The sequence below is a fragment of the Lactuca virosa genome, chromosome 5 (genome assembly GCF_052849685.1).
Source record: "Lactuca virosa cultivar CGN04683 chromosome 5, Lactuca_virosa_CGN04683_v6, whole genome shotgun sequence".
Classification (NCBI taxonomy): Eukaryota; Viridiplantae; Streptophyta; class Magnoliopsida; order Asterales; family Asteraceae; genus Lactuca; species Lactuca virosa.
In genome coordinates, this window is record NC_136430.1 from 351,474,682 (window position 1) to 351,491,530 (window position 16,849).

The following is a 16,849-nucleotide window of genomic DNA, read 5'->3' on the forward strand; positions in this document are numbered from 1 at the left end:
TAGGATTGTAATTTGTAATGTGTGGATGCTAATTGCAATGTATGGATGTTAATTTCTAATGTATGGATGTTAATGGATGTTAGTTTCTAATGTATGGATCTTAACTGGAATTCAAGTTGGTTTGCAATGTATGAATGTTAATTTCTAATGTATGGATGTTAATTGGAGTACAAGTTGGTTTGTTTTGTAAGTATATTGAATTAACAATTGGTAATTGGTATAAATTTCTGAATGGTAACAACTGGTGAATGGTAACATTTGGTTTGTTTTGTTTTAGATTGAATTAAAATGGTAATTGGTATAAATTTGTAGTACAAGTTGTTGAATGGTAAGATTTGGTGAATGGTAACAAGTGTTTTGGTGAATGGTAACAATTCTAAAAGACTGAACAATTGGTGTGTATTTGCAAGTTTGAATGGTAACAATTGGTGTGTATTTGCAAGTTTGAATAACATTGCATAAAATGGTATATTGCAGAAATAATTAGTGAATGGTAACAATTCTAAAAGATTGAACATAATATATAAGGGAACATAATATAGAAGGGGTTGTATCCATTACATGTAGTTTAATTACATACTACCAATATGTAGCAGCCATCCATTTGTACCAAAATGCCTAAACAATGCACAAAAAAGGCAACCTAAATGGTAAGAAAATTAACAATTGGATGCATGCTACAATCAAAATGCCAAAAAACAAAGTTTACAAAAGTGGCAACCTATACCATTCCCCTTACACCCCCATCTCCCTTCTTGCTAACAAACTACTCCAAGTTGATTGACTTTACAGAAGAAGAACCACCACCATCTTTGTTATAGACACCCTTCCTTAGCTTTATCTTGGTAATCCTCTCAGAAGTTTTCCTTGTTCTCATCCTAACCATTGGGACAACCTGATGTCCTTCATCATCACCCTGGTTTTCCTCACCATCATCAACATCTCCACCACCATGACCTTCTTCATCACCATCACCTTCAGGCCCATCACCATCATCAATATCTCCACCACCAGGACCTTCTTCATCACCATCACCAGCACCTTCATATCCAACACCATGATCAGGTCCAACATCCAGACCAACATCATCATCCAGACCACCATCACCAGCAGCTTCATCTCCAGCACCTTCAGCTCCATCATCCAGACCAACATCATCATCAGAATGATGACCATCAATGAAATCATTTACATCCTAGTGTAAAAAGATATAATTAGGTCACAAGAATCACCAGAAAAATTGTTAATTAATAAAAGATAATAGGTCTTACCAGTTCAACTGGTGGGGAATCATCCAATTCCACTTGTACCCCTGGCATAGCTTTTATTTTTGCCATGCTATAACCAGCTTCTAGCATACTAGCAATTTCTTCAGGTCCTAAATGTATCTTCTCTGGGAGAATATCATCCTCTTTTCCCTCAGTAAACTCAATAAACTGATTATCTTCCACCTCATTGTCACCATTTAGTGGACTGGACTTTGTTTTGTTTGTGAAGTTAACCCCTTCTAAAATTGCATCAATACCTTGTTCAATTTCATCATTTATTGATTTAAGCTTCCTACCAATACTGGACCCTACTTGCCCAAAAGTGTCACTACCTTCCATCACACTTGCTTGACTACTTTCTCCTTGTTGCATCATATGACCATCTTGAATATGAATTATTGGAACTTCCTGCACAACTGGAACTTGTTGAACCACACTTTGACCCATATTATCACCCATCACATTTTCACCCTCATCAACAACTGGAACTTGTTGAACCACACTCTCTTGAGTACCTATAGTTGCAGAACCAATCCTCCCACCACCTCTCCTTGTGCACAACTTCTTCCTTGGTACATCAATACTATTTCTCCTAAATCTTTTAGAACCTGCCTGTTGCTGATGTTTTCTGGGACTCATCCTCAATGTGTTATGTTTTCTTGGACTCCTGCTCACTGTGTTAGAGCATGAAGGTTGACTTGGGACATTTGGTTGACCAGGGCTTGTAGACACATAGGGGATGGGATGTTTTCTTGGCCTTCCTGTCTTCTTTGGTGGGGGAGGCACATATTGTTTTCTCTCATTCTTACATGCCCTCTTGTTATGACCATATTCCAAACAATTACCACATCTGGTAGTTCTTGCAACCTTCACTTTTGTTGTTGAAAACTTGCTCTCCTTCTCACTGGCATGCCTCTTTCTTTTGGTAGCAGGCCTACCAGGCATCCTCCTAGATATTGGAGGCAATGGCTTAATGTATTCAGTTTGGGCCCAAAGATTGCTGCCATTAACATGTTCAATGTTTGTTGAGTAACATTGCCTAAATTTCTCTTTAGAGAAGTATGCATTGATGTATGCATCTGGTGTTTGATGGATAAAATTAATTGCTGCATTTGCATGCACAGAAGGGATGCCAGCCAAATCCCACAGCCTACATGAACATGTCATATCATCTAAGTCCACCCTATAACTGTCACACCCTCTTCTGGCCTCAAACACATGCCCTTGACTATGAATTATTCCCCAGAACCTACAATCAAGTATCTAGTTAGTAACAATAATTAATGATTAAGATAAGTTTTAAAAAGCATAAAATAGTACCTCATACTTTTCCCAAATTTATTCATTTTTTTCAAAATTTTTGGACAAACATTTGAATTCCACTTTTCACTTTCCACATTCATGTAAGCAAACCTGTCCATGATATAAATTCGTATCTCTTCAAGCATGGTGATCAAAGGTTTTTTCCTAGCATCCAATATTATTGAGTTGAAGCACTCTGAGATCCCATTCTCAACTGCTTCACATGCATAGCCTGTTCCAAAATAGGCTCTACACCATGTTTCTGGTTGCTTTGACATCAAGTATTCATATGCAGAAGGGCTCAATTTCTTGATGCTTTCCATATGCCTCTTGAAGTCACCTTCTGTGCAACTCATAGAGGCAGCCCAAAACAACTTCTTATACTCCACACCTGTGAAAGCCTTTCTAAAGTTGGCATAAATGTGCCTAGCACAATTCCTGTGTTCAACATGAGGCAGTATATCTTTCACAGATTCAAGCAGACCCTACCAGACAACCATTTAATTAGTTTAATAGAGGACAAATATGTAATAAGATAATTATGCAATTAAGTAGAGGACAAGTATGTTAAATTTTACCTTGTGTTGATCTGATATCACTACCAAACCTCTTCCACTATCAAGATCTAAATCATCCCTTAGAAGCTCAAGGAACCATGTCCAGTTAGCCTTATTCTCAACATCCACAACAGCCCAAGCAATTGGGTAGACCTGATTATTGGCATCTCTACCTATGGCTGTCAACAACTCACCCTTTACTGCTCCCTTCAGAAAGCACTCATCCAAACCAATAACTCTTCTACACCCTCTTTTCCAGCCTTCACATATAGCTTTGAAACCAATATAAAACCTATGAAAATAGTTTATCCCATCTGGATTGACAGTAACACACACCTTACATGTAGAACCTGGATTGGATCTTAACAACTCTTGTGCATAATCCCATATTCTGGCATAATGTTCAGTCAATTTACCTTCAATTAGCTCTTTGGCCCATTTCGTTGCCCTACGACATTGGCCTATAGACACAGCACACCTAAACCTTTGTCTCATGTCAGTAATCTTCTCTTTAAGCTTCACCTTAGGTTTATTTGCAATTTCAGTTATGTAGTGTCTACCTATCCATTCAGGAGTAACCATACAGCCAAGTTTGAACTTCCTACCACAAACATGAGTAGCTTCTAAAGTCTTGATTTGAATAGATCTTTCATTGAACATCCATGAGGCATATAGTCTAAAAGGGCAACAATTATCCTCATTTCTTTTCCCACATCTTACAACTATTCTTGTACGGTTACACTTCTCAAAGTAGAGTTGATACCCATTGTGGACTACGTAGTTTTGGATACAAAACTTCAGTTGTGTAACATTCTCAAAAATGTCACCAAGTTTTGGTTCCATTTTGTCCCATCTTGTTTTTGGATCATGTAATATGTACTTGTTTATCACCTGTTCTTGCTCTTCTTCATCTTCATCACTTTGCAAGTCACCATAATGATACACTTGTGCTCTTACATCATTAGTCAAACTAGAGTTTCTAATATTTTCATCACTTAGTAACACATTAAGAAATGTATCCTTACACTTGTCCAGTGGAGTAATGAACTCTTCGTCTGGTTCATGATCCATGTAGATGCCATGAAGCTCAAAATCCATCTCATTAAGATCAGAGAAAGGCTCGCGTAAACCAAAAAATGGGTATGTGTTACCTTCGTGTTCTGAATCCTAATCCATCATAACAACCTGAAAAAAACACAAACACATGTTGTCGTTATTCATTAACCTTTAAAGAACAAAGAACTGTAATAACACAATCTTCAAAGAAATTACACATACCCTGTGAAATCGACTCTCCAATAACCTAATCTTCTTCAAAAACCATAAGCCCTAATTTTGAGATGAATGATATCGACTTTCTGAAGGATTCTGAGAAAGTGTACGTATATGTGCAAAAGGGTGAGATTAGTTGGTGGGTAAACGGACGTAACAGAGTAATGTCCGTTTTGACATGTCAATTAAGTGCCAAATCAGCACATGTTAACCGGCTACAAAGGGTCCAACTTGTTAAATGAGATATTTGATAGGTTTAATGAAAGTATCCGACTTTAATGCCCCCAAAACTCATCCAAGGGTAAAACCGTCACTTTTTGGAAAACTTAAGGGCTTTTATGACAATTAAGTATTGATAATATTTGATTTTGAAACATATTAAAACTTGAAAGTTAAAGATACGACATTTTAAAATTCAAGAAAATCGCGTTTAGGCAAAATAGAATGCCTAAATGAGAAAAGTGTCAAAAAATATTGAAATGAAAGTTGGTCAATGACAAGTTGGGATTAGTAGCAAGTCTAAAACACTAACAGAATGTGTTTAAGCTTAAATAACAACTAGTAAAGCAATAAATGCAAGAAAGAAAATATTATTTTGATAAAGTGTGACAAAAAGGGCAAAAATGTCCAAGAGGAGTATTTTGCTACCTAGTCACCCCAAATGAGTACATGTGAATTTTCCTTATGGGGAACATGGTATAACAATATTTTTTTATTGAATGAATTCCTTGAATAAATAAGAAAGTATTTGAAATAATTTTGAAAGTGAAAAGTTATGATTGGTGAATAAATGAACTCTTTTTAAAAGAGTAAGCTAAAGGTTTTGAAAAGTAAATGTTTTGAATAAATGAACTCTTTACAAGATTAAGTATTCATAATATGTGATTTTGAAAGATAAAAGTGTGTTATGAGCCTATGCTAAATGTTTGAAATTTGTTAATGTTTTGATATGATAATATGTTTAAACTATGCAATATGATATTGTTTTTATGTAAAACATGTCATTGTATGTGATTGAGTCATGAAAAGAAAAGTGGTGATCATGCATCATTTAAGTAAACTGCATAGTAATGGAAAAAGTAATGTATAAGCCGACTAGCCTAGAGGTCTGCAAGGGGACTAATGAGACTCTACTGGGAGGGTACCTCCCGTCGCGAAGTAGGAATCTCGAATAATAGGGTCACCAGGATGATATGTTCTCATGTGGTGGTCAATACATGAGATCACGTAATGTGATTACTTTATGTGATTGAGTCCATATCAGACTAAAAAAGCAAATGTAATGAAAAGGAAATATAGAAAGGGATGGAACTGGTAAAGTCTTTTGTGTGGGGACATGCATTGCATAGTCATGAAATTGTATTAAATTTTATGAAAATTATATTTTATCAAATGTTTGATATAGATTTTGTATCTAACCCATGCAGCGCACTAGACAAATTTGTCTTGTATTTCAGGTTCAAGTACGAAGTGTTCGAAGACTGATTGTATTGATAGCAGTGAGCTTTTGTAGTTTAGAAACTAGACACAGTTTATACCAGGGGTGGAACACAAGTACAAAATCTTGGGGCCAGAAATCGAGACTTTCAATGGTGGCACGACCTTATTATCTTTTCTTAATAAATATGCATAATAGCAAACTTGAAAATAATCTAACCATTGCCAAATCAAAATCAAAACATCATGACTAACTTTTAATAATAAATAAATAAATAAAAGAAACAATTATGTTAAAATTGATTATTATATCATATTTTATAATGTTTTTTTTAGTTTTTTATCACATTCATCCATAGAAAAAAAAAACAATATTAAACCCTAAGGAACAATGAAAAGACATAGCAATAGAGCCAATAGATAAGGTGATAGAGCATACTCTAGATTGTAAAGTACATAATCATTATATATATGAAGAACTGATAATACCATTGTGTACTAAGAAAACACAAAATTAGAAGCATATCATCTTTACCTGATAATACCATCGCGAGTTACAAAAAAACAAACGGTGGTGGTTGAAGCAAAGAACTGTGGTTCAAGCGGAGGGCGGCGGTTGATCTAGCGTCTAGCGACTCCGGTGATAAAAACGACGAGCCGAGTAATGGAGAAGAGAGGAGAAGAGAGGAGAGCATCGGCGGCGATTCAATGTTTTTTTTTGTTCCCCGTATTTAAATCTGGAACGAGGGTTTCGGTTTTCCTGAAGATCTTTAAAAATGAAAAAAAAAAATCTTGAAAATTCTCAGCAAAATTGTTGATATCGTTTGGGTATTTAATTAAAATATTTTTAACTTTATTTCCTTTCTTTGTCTCTTCCTAATGAATTCTTGTTAAACCCAACCAATTAAAACATAAACAACACAAATACAATCTATTTGTGTTCTTCCTCAGTCACACGTCAACCTTCACCTGCAACTTGCTTATTTATTCTTCTATCATCTTTACTCATATACATAAGTAGCCAAAAAAGTTGGGGGGCCATGACCCCTCGTGGCCCCTTAGTAGCTCCTCCATTGGTTTATACTATGTATGTATATTCACTAACTTACTATGCTTTTGTTTGTATCAATTATAACACCCGGTGTCGATTGTAATTGTAACAAACATACATCTTTTTTTTGGACCATATTTTTATAAAATGACTTTTATGTCATGAATGCTTTGAAAACCATAGTAATTAAATGTTTTAAAAGGTTGGGTTTTACAAGATAAGTCTCATATCATCATGTTAACGTCATTTTGTAATGACTTTTCTCATTAAAATAATCTTAAATATTTCTTTTCCGAAAAATATCTATCATTCAAAACTTAAATTTTCAAATACGCTTTTAACTGAATTATTTTATAATTAAAAACTCAATCAAACTTACTTGATTGCAACATACATTTCAAATGAATGAATGATCATTGATATTCTATCTCACATAATCGTGATGAGACTTCTGGATTCAATTTTATGAACTCAACATGTTGATATTGCACAACGTCAATTAGTGCATCAAACGTTCTTCGAAATAAATTTGAACTTTCAAGAAAGAAAAACAATATTAGGTAGAATAAAAACAACTATTATTTCATGGTTCAAGAGAGCCACATTAATCACACACTCAGTTGTTCTTGAAAAACTTCCAAGCTATGATTTATCTTTCTTAAAATCACAAGTGAATACAACTTAAGGATCCATTTGAACACTAAACATGACTACATGACATGAACGAACAAATTGTTTTGTATTTGGTGTGCATTAAACTCGGACTCATGTCAACATGACCGAATTCTTCTTTTTTATCCTACCAAAAAAGATGGGGCCGTAACATCATCTATAATAATAGTCTTTTTACAAAAAAAAGAAAAAAAAATTGCCACATAAGCACCATCTTAACAAACCAAAAACCTCAAATTATCGCCACTATATTAACGCTTTTTAAAAAAAGCTTGTTTATAGGTTCAACCAAGATGAAAAAAGCTATGTAACTGAATAAAATATTATTATAATTATGAAAAACTCCATGTATAGAACTTGTATTTTACAAACAATTATAAAAAATTTGAAAAAGATATGTTGTGAAAAAACATACACAATAGTTTGTTTGACTTTTTAGTTAGAAATGTCTTATAAAAATAACAAATTTCCTTTGCAGAAAAGTTTAAAATCTAGATATTAGCAATCTGACACCTAATTATAAATTAAATATTGGTCCTTGTCATCCGTTTATTTTTTTTCAATTGTAGAGGACAAGTAAAATATTTAAAAATAGTCAAACAATCATAATACAATTCTTTATATGTATTAGCGTAAGAGCATATGGCTGATTTAGTCAGACCCTTGGTACATGTTGACTTCTGAAAATGACACAAGTAGAGATAAGATGCCTTGTAAACTAATTAACAACCTTGCAAGAGTTTGAATGAGTAATAATGTCATTGCATTTTAAACCATTGGCCATAGCTCTTCAGATCAAGACACTTCTATTCATCTTAAAACAGTTATACAAGTATAACAATTAACATTCACAAAACGAGAAAATAAGCCTGATATTACATATGTAAGTATGACTTAAGATATTATTTTATACAACAGCACATGGGTCGACATCAATGAAAGCTTACAAGAAATTTCTTTAGTGGGAACGTTCTAACAAACCATGTGATGGACTTTTGTGTACAAAAGATGTAATATGTGTTGAAATGATCATATAATTTGGAGAATGTGCACCAAATTTTGAGATATATATTAATATATGTAAAAGAATAAAGAAGAATCAAAATGAAGATGCATAATTCTGCAAGTTGCCTCATCAGTTTGGTTGCTTTCTCAATGCTGTGGTTTCTTATGCAAGCATCAGTGATCAGTGCAGATTTCAGCATTGGTGTGATTCTTGATCAAGCTTCTAGGCCTGGAAAAGAGGCCAAAGTAGCCATTGAGATAGCAATTCAAGATTTCAACATCAAAACCAATCAGACTTCTGTTTTATATCTTCAAAACTCTCGAAACAAACCCCTTCATGCAGCTATTGCAGGTAAATTATTCTGTTTTTCTTATTCAAAAGTTGTCAAATTCATGTGAAAGAAGTTTAATTTGGTTGTTTTGAATCGTACCCATATGCTAACATACTGAGAGATGATGTGGGAATACAGCAAAACATCTTATTGATAAAGACAATGTGAAAGCCATTTTGGGAGGTCATACATGGGAAGAAGCTTCTGCCATAGCTGAAGTTATCAGTGAAGCTGATCAAAATGTCCCGGTATTTCTCTCACTATCGACTACACCACAGGCCACTCATCAATGGCCATTTTTCTTTCAAGCAGTTCCCACACAATCAACACAGATGAATGCAGTGGCTGCCATTTTACAATCATGGGGTATACGTCAAGTTACTCTCATATATGAAGCCTCACAGCTATCCTCAACAGCATCAATCATCTCTCACCTCTCTCAGGCATTTCGACAAACAGGTTCTGAGCTAAACCATATCTTACCACTCACATCTGCTTCGTGTTTGTTAGAAGAAGAGCTTGAGGTGCTCAAGAAGCAACAAGTTAAAGTCTTTGTAATTCATACATCCCTGGAACTCGGGATTCATCTCTTTCAGGCAGCCAAGAAGATGGAAATGACCGGAGACGGGTATCTATGGATTGCAACTAATGGAATCACAGATAGTTTTCATTCCATTAATTCCTCCATGATTTCTTCAATGAAAGGCATGATCGGAGTCAAAAGCTACTTCCCGGAAAACACTCAGGAGTTTAGAGATTTCAGAAAAAGATTCCGTCGGAAGTTCAGTTCCGATTACCCAGAAGAAGAGGAGGACGAACCTGGAATTTTTGCCGTTCAAGGATACAATGGCGTGAAATTATTAGAAGAAATATCACCTGAAAACTTTGATCACAGAATACCTCCCCCGCAGAGTATCGTCGAGATCGTGAAGATTGTAGGAAAGAGGTATCACAGTGTGTACTGGACCGAAGGATCAGGTTTTTCAGAGACAATGGACGAAGAAATCAACGGAGCAACCACGTACACCAATTCAATGGACAGCGTCGGACAAGCTTTGTGGCCGGTGCAACCGTGGTATGCCAATAAACGGCGCCGGAAACTCGCCGGAAATCCAGAGATTCGGATGAGGGTCGGCGTGCCTGGTCGATCGCTGTTTAAGCAATTCGTGAACGTGGAATATAATCCCAAGAAGAATGAAACTGTGATCAGTGGATTCGTAATCGCTGTGTTTGATGAAATTATGAGAGAAATGAAACTGCCATACGATTATTTTCCATTCTATGGTTCTTACGATGAACTGATGAGACAAATACCAGCAGAGGTCTCCGATCGTAATTTCATTTTATCTTTAACAACACGAACCCTAATTTATGATATATCGCTGATTTATTGTCTTCTTCTTTTCTTGATTCTAAACAGAAATTCGACGCCATAGCAGGCGACGTAACAATTGTAGCTAGAAGGCACGAGTACGTCGATTTCACGCAACCATACACTGAATCAGGTCTGGAGATGATCGTCCCCATCCGCTCCAAAATATCAAACCAGCCATGGTTGTTCATGAAGCCTTTTACTGCAAAAATGTGGTGGCTAATAGCAGCAATCACCCTTTACAATGGCTTCATCATTTGGTTGATCGAGAAACCCCATTGCAAGCATCTTCAAGGCCCCATCATAACTCAAATCGGAATCGTAATTTGGCTTGCATTCACCACACTCTTCACTTTGCGAGGTACCATTTACAAACTTTCTCTAATCTTTGATCTCGTCATTTCACACATAATCATTTTTCAGGGGACAGGTTGCATAGCAATTTGTCAAGAATTGCAGGTGTCGTTTGGCTGTTTGTGGCGCTAATCATCACACAGAGCTACACGGCTAGCTTTGCGAGCATGCTCACGGCTCAACGACTCGAACCAACCATAACCAGTGTTGAGATGCTCAGAAACATGAACGCAACCGTGGGGTACTGCAACGGGTCCTTTATCAACTACTACTTGAAGGATGTTCTCGGTTTCAAGAGCTTCAAGGTCAACAGCTATAACTCAACTCATCGATACGCAGAAGCCCTAAACAGTGGCGAAATCGCCGCCATCTTTCTTGAAGCTCCGGTAGCCAAAGTATTCCTAGCTCAGTACTGCAAGAGCTTCGTTAGAACCGGAGAGACATTCAAAGTTGGTGGTTTTGGATTCGTAAGCGGGTCTTTTGAGGTTGATTTTATGAATTTCAATCCTAAAAAGTCAAATTAAATGTTGTTGTTGTACGTGCAGGCATTTCCGAAGGAATTTTCATGGCTTTCGGATGCTAATAAAGCCCTAATGAATGTATCAGAAAGTGGAAAACTGAAAGAACTGGAAGACACGTTTCTCACATCTGAGAAGTGTGTGGACGACGAATCTTTTCCCAACGAAGATGAGAGTCTTAGCCCTGTGAGCTTCTCAATACTATTTGTGTTAACGGGAGGGACATCAACGGTTGCTCTTGTCGTGTACGTTGTCATGAGCATTAGGCAATTTAAAGAATCTAATCCTGGAGTCACAAATATCTTCGAATTCATATATGTATCTATGAAAGACCAATGGTATCAAAGGAGACACTCATCTAGAGTAGTTGCCGATGCAGAAAGCCCCACAGGCCTCCAGATGGGCCCGGTGAACACGAGTTGACGTGGATCTTGTAACAAATAAGATTGGTCGTCTATTCTTAAAAAGAGAATTGTAAAAACTTCTATGAATTTCTATTATGGGCATTTCACTTCTTAGATAACAATACTCCGATTGGAGTATGTAACTAATTGGGGATTAACAGATTAGAAAAAGGAAGTCTCAATAATATACAAAACAACCCACTCACTCCTGAAGTTTAGAGTTTCGTGTGTTATTCATTAGTTTCTTGCCTACATCAGTTTTGTGATTTTTCTTGTTTTTCTTTGTTTTGTATGAGAAGTACAAGCAACCCCGTTTGGTAGAATGTGTCAAAACAAAGTTGAGATTTGAGAACGATCCAGAAAGAGAAACGGCAAAGGGCATCGAGGTTGGTCAAAGTCACTATTCACGAAGTTGAAGACCGAATCCAAAATGATTGTGTCACAATTTCAAAGAAGTTGGCCATTGGTAAAGATTGTCCCGTATTAAAAGGAAGAGGGCCTAATGCAATTCTTGCTAAAAATGATTTACATTCCGAAAAATATTTAGTTCTTGTGACTGCGGCTTGTAATTTAACCTTGGGTTTTAGATTGCGGATGTTTGGCAAGTTGGGCGACCGTCCCACGCCTTGCCAAATCTGGGGCCTATGAGTCACGATTCATTTATAGTTGGGATGCGTCATGCGCATGAAAGTTGTAAGCGGTAAGATTTTAGTTCCAACCTCACTTTTAATAGTTTTTAGATTTTTTTTAGCAACTTCATTTTTCTCAATAGTTTTTGGATATTTTAGCGACTTATCGGTTGGATTTTTTAACAACTTATCAGTTTTCAATAATGTTCCCTGATTCCCAAATCGACTTCTCGGTTTTCAAGCACAACTGTTCCAAAGCGAGTTATGCTTTTAAGGCTTTCTGTCGATTCAGATATTAGACCTTTTGTTCTAGCTTTTTTCACTACACTGTCGATTCGTCGTTCATATATCATTCAAGAATCAAGCTTCAACAACGCTAGTCAAAGACCTCAAATCCTCAATCAACCTTCCATCAACAACGATCTCGATGTATGATTTTTTTTTTGAACAAATTACTGAAATAGTCCCTGTGGTTTGGCTAAAGTTGCGCGTTTGGTCCCTATGTTTTGTTTTGCACTCGGACCATCCCCACGTTTTATTTTTATTACCCGCCTGGTCCCTGGGTCCGTTAGTCGTCAATTCCAAACGTTAAGTCCCCCACGTGCTTCGCACATGAGGGGTATTTTCGTCATTTTATACATGGCACCTAAATGCAATGCCAATCGATTCTTCATTCCGATCATTTTACGATTACCTCCCTCTCACACACACTCTCTCTCTCTCACTTAATCTGTAACTCATCAAAATCGAGTAGAAACCCTAACTCCTCAAAAAATTGCAAGAATCATCGAAGCAACAATGGTGGGTTGGAGGATTAGAGCAAACATGGAAGAAATAGACGTTGAAAAACATTACGGTAACCCCTTATTTTCAAAAGTTAAATTTATCACTTACAAATTTCAAGCTAATAAGTTGAAGCTTTCTCTTTTACAGCTGGTCATCCAACTATCTTCTCCATCAGATTATTCTATGGTGGAGAGTTTACGAAGTTTCCTGGAAGGAGGTACGTCAAGGGCAAAGAAAGATACGTTGATCTATTGGACATTGATGAGTTATGTGTACACGATATTGATGAGATGATGGAGACCCTAAGCTGTGTTGAGGAGGGTAAGTTGCTTTATTACCACTTCAAAAGACCCTTTTCAGATTTGGACTTTGGGTTGTTTGCATTGGCTAGTGACATTGACATTAACCATTTGGGTACATACGTGGGTAAACATAAACTGATTGAAGTTTATGTTGAACATGGTAAAACAGTGTTGCATACATATACAATGTCATCTACCCCTAGTAAAGTTAGGATAGAAGAAATCGTTGATCAACCTTCATGTAGTAAAAGGCTATTTTTGGAATGGAAGGAAACTGAAACATGGGATTGTATTGGATCAAGTAAACCAGATGTTGTGCCAACAAAAGAAACTGAAACTGACCAAATTGATGCCCAATGTGAAACACAAGGTATATTTGATGAATTTGATGAAATTCTAAATGAAGAACCTGGAGGGAATACTCATGAAAGTGACAATAGAGATGATGTTGATGATAGTGGTGATAGTGGCGATAGTGATGATAGTGAGTTCTTAGTAGACTTAGATAACCTCCTAGATGAACCTGAGATAGACATGAATGAGTTTTTGTTAAATATTGATGAAGATATAGAGTGGGTGGGTGATCTTGGAGGGTCAAATGTCAAGGAAACAGAAACAAGGGAAATTGATGATATTGAGGTTGTAAACAATGAGTTATTCTTATATGAGTCATCATCTGATGAAGGTGGGAGCAACAGGAGAAGAAAATCAATTAAGGCAATTCGAAGGGCAATGGAAAACAGTGAAGCAGGAGTTAGTGATCCATTCTATGTGTACCAAAAATTCACCTCATCTGAAGAATTGAAAGATGCAATAAGACAACATGCTGTGGAGACAAGGAGGGAAATAGACTTCATAAAAAATGACAAAAACAGAGTAAGAGCTATTTGTAAAGGTACTATCCCAGACCTTGGTCAACTTGATCCATGTGGGCCCAGTCAAAGCAATAAAGAAAGTGAAGAAAAGAAGTGTCCATGGGTACTTTATGCTAGCAAGTGGGAACAAGATGTTGACTGGGAGATCAAGACCTACGAGAAAGAGCATAGATGTCTACAAACAAGAAATGTGAAAGCTTGTACCTACAAGTTTTTGGCAAAGAAAATAGTGCAGCAAATTGAAAGCAACCCTACAGTCCCTACACGAGCTTTACAAGAACAACTTCAGCGTGAATACCAGGTAGATATTTCGAAGATGAAGGTATTTAGGGCTAAAACAGAAGCATTGAATCAAGTAAGGGGCGATTATGCAGGGCAATATACTACACTACGAGACTATATTCAAGAACTTCGCACTCGAAACCCAAGGATAACAGTTAAGATAGAGGTCGAAAGTGAGCCAAACCCAGCTTCTGAGACTTGAACTTTCAAACGGGTCTACATCTGTCTAGGGCCATTAAAGAAAGGTTTTGTAGCTGGTAAAAGAGATTACCTTGGTTTGGATGGGACTTTTATGAAAGGGCCTTATCCTGGAATGATACTCACAGTAGTGGTAAGATGTAAACACATATCTTGTGTCATTTTATTCCATTTTATTTAAATTACTAACTCCTTCACTATGTTTAGGGTCTTGATGGAAATAATTGTACATATCCTTTGGCATATGCTGTCGTAGAGGCTGAGAATATAGATTCATGGACTTGGTTCTTAAAGTGCTTGGGTGATGACATTGATTTGCAAGCTAATTCCAACTTTACCTTTATATCTGACAGACAGAAGGTAAGTAATTTCAATGGGCTTGGTTCTTATTGTACATTGTATACATTACATCTAATGTTGTTTACTTTTTGTACAGGGCTTGTTGCAAGCAATTGGTACATTGTATCCATGTGCAGAACACAGGTTTTGTCTGCGACACATTCATGAAAACATGAAGAAAATATGGAGGGGAAAGGTGTTTCAGGACATGTTGTGGAACTGTGCAAGTACAACAACAATACAAGAATTCAACCATGCTATGGAAGAGTTAAGAAAGCTAAACAATGATTGCTACGAATGGGTCAAATCTGTTCCACCTCAACATTGGTCTAGGGCACACTTCACAGGTTTGTTTTATTTTTTTGGGTTAATTGTTACCAAATGATTCACTTTCTCACATAATTTTTTATTTATATTGTAGGGAGGGCTCATTGTGATGGGCTTCTGAATAACTTGTGTGAGACCATGAATAATCAAATTAAGAAAGCACGCGACCAACCAATTATCACATGCCTTGAGTACATTAGAGAGTACCTTATGTTAAGGATTGTGAGTGTCCAAAAGGTAATTGATAAGGCTGTTGGACCATTAACTCCAACTGCAACAAGTGTGCTTGAAAGAAACAAATCTGATGCAGCTCAATGTGTGGGTAAGTTCTGTGGGAATGGAAAATATCAGGTGAGTGGTCCATGGATGGACCAATGTGTGGTAGACATGGTTCAGCACACATGTTCTTGTAGAAGATGGGAACTCACTGGTATACCCTGTAAACATGCCCTTGTTGCTATATGGGACATGAGAAAAAATAAGCAGAATGTTGGCGTACCTGAAGAATGGGTTCATTCTACTTACTGGTTAAAAACTTGGAAGGAAATGTATTCTTTCAAGATTGAACCAATTAATGGAAGAAGAATGTGGGAAAAGTTTCCATGTCCAACCACTTTGCTTCCTCCCAATCATCATGTCCCCATTGGAAGACCAAGGAAGAAAAGAAGGAAGTCAGTTGTTGAATTAGAAGATATGGTGAAGGGTGGTACGGCATCAAGGAAGGACAAGAGTGTGACATGTTCAACATACAAAAAGCTTGGTCATAATAAAAGAAGCTGCAAAGGTCAAAGTGCATGTGATGCTAGTTCAAGCAAGAAAGGGAAGGCTGGGAATAAAGCTAAAAGTGTAGGTGATGGTACTTCAATCAAGAAAGGGGAGGATGGGAAGAAAGATCAAAGTGCAGGTGATGGTACTTCAAGCAAGAAAGGGAATGTTGGGAAGAAAGCTCAAAGTGTAGGTGGTGGTAGGCAAAGTGGAACTCAAAGTGCATGTGATGGAATTTCAAGCAGGACAAGGAAGGCTGGGAAAAAAGGGAAAAGTATTACTTAAGTTATGATTGTGTTATCATATTTTGTGTCTGTGTTATAACCAATTATGGTGTTATGATCTTTTGTGTTTGTTATATTTGTCATTATGTTTTGTGTCTGTGTTATGAACAATTATGGTATGACTTTTGGGACATGTTGTCTATGTATGGTATGACTTTTAATGTATCTCTATTTTCAATTACGGTATGAACAATTAGTGCTATAATATGTTGCTATGTTTTTGTTTTAATTCAATTCTATTCAATCATTCAATTCAATTCCATCAATCATCCAATTCTATTCAATCATTCAATTCAATTCCATCAATCATTCAATTCAATTCCATTCTAATTCAATATCATTCAATTCTATTCAATACCATTCAATTCTATTCAATTCAATTCAATTCCATTCTAATAGAAAACCAGTCAATTGCATTCCATTACAAACCACTCAATTCCATTCCATTGTAAAACAGTCAATTCCATTTCATTCCATTATAAAACAATCAATTGCATTCCAGTACAAACCACTCAATT

The 16,849-nt window shown here is 36.5% G+C and overlaps 3 protein-coding genes across 5 annotated transcripts; all 3 read left to right on the forward strand.

Moving 5' to 3' along the window:
- Positions 1-8,444: 8,444 nt before the first annotated feature.
- LOC145116748 (glutamate receptor 2.2-like) lies at positions 8,445-11,781 on the forward strand. Of its 3 annotated transcripts, none has more exons than XM_079053076.1 (5): positions 8,445-8,916; positions 9,035-10,218; positions 10,317-10,629; positions 10,692-11,107; positions 11,168-11,781. In XM_079053076.1, exons 1-5 carry the CDS (start codon positions 8,664-8,666, stop codon positions 11,561-11,563), a joined length of 2,562 nt encoding a protein of 853 aa, XP_078909202.1. In that variant the 5' UTR covers positions 8,445-8,663; the 3' UTR covers positions 11,564-11,781. The 3 variants fall into 3 exon arrangements, with proteins under 3 accessions (XP_078909202.1, XP_078909204.1, XP_078909203.1); XM_079053078.1 differs by having other exon boundaries at positions 10,692-11,071; XM_079053077.1 differs by having other exon boundaries at positions 8,446-8,916; positions 10,692-11,089.
- Positions 11,782-12,797: 1,016 nt separating this feature from the next.
- On the forward strand, positions 12,798-14,620 carry LOC145113411 (uncharacterized). The gene is made up of 2 exons (XM_079049508.1): positions 12,798-13,029; positions 13,107-14,620. The coding sequence occupies exons 1-2, from the start codon at positions 12,972-12,974 to the stop codon at positions 14,618-14,620; spliced, it is 1,572 nt and encodes a 523-aa protein (XP_078905634.1). The 5' UTR covers positions 12,798-12,971.
- A 436-nt stretch (positions 14,621-15,056) lies between these two features.
- LOC145117553 (uncharacterized) lies at positions 15,057-16,475 on the forward strand. The gene is made up of 2 exons (XM_079053845.1): positions 15,057-15,302; positions 15,377-16,475. Exons 1-2 carry the CDS (start codon positions 15,128-15,130, stop codon positions 16,330-16,332), a joined length of 1,131 nt encoding a protein of 376 aa, XP_078909971.1. The 5' UTR covers positions 15,057-15,127; the 3' UTR covers positions 16,333-16,475.
- The last annotated feature ends 374 nt before the right edge of the window (positions 16,476-16,849 follow it).

Bases quoted from the DNA above. Each gene is read 5' to 3' on its own strand.
- LOC145117553 (XM_079053845.1), top strand. From the start codon at position 15,128: ATGAAGAAAATATGGAGGGGAAAGGTGTTTCAGGACATGTTGTGGAAC. The intron at 15,303-15,376 runs GTTTGTTTTATT...TTTATATTGTAG, and splicing joins GTCTAGGGCACACTTCACAG to GGAGGGCTCATTGTGATGGG.
- LOC145113411 (XM_079049508.1), top strand. From the start codon at position 12,972: ATGGTGGGTTGGAGGATTAGAGCAAACATGGAAGAAATAGACGTTGAA. The intron at 13,030-13,106 runs GTAACCCCTTAT...TCTCTTTTACAG, and splicing joins AGACGTTGAAAAACATTACG to CTGGTCATCCAACTATCTTC.
- LOC145116748 (XM_079053076.1), top strand. From the start codon at position 8,664: ATGAAGATGCATAATTCTGCAAGTTGCCTCATCAGTTTGGTTGCTTTC. The intron at 8,917-9,034 runs GTAAATTATTCT...GTGGGAATACAG, and splicing joins CCTTCATGCAGCTATTGCAG to CAAAACATCTTATTGATAAA. The intron at 10,630-10,691 runs GTACCATTTACA...ATCATTTTTCAG, and splicing joins CACACTCTTCACTTTGCGAG to GGGACAGGTTGCATAGCAAT.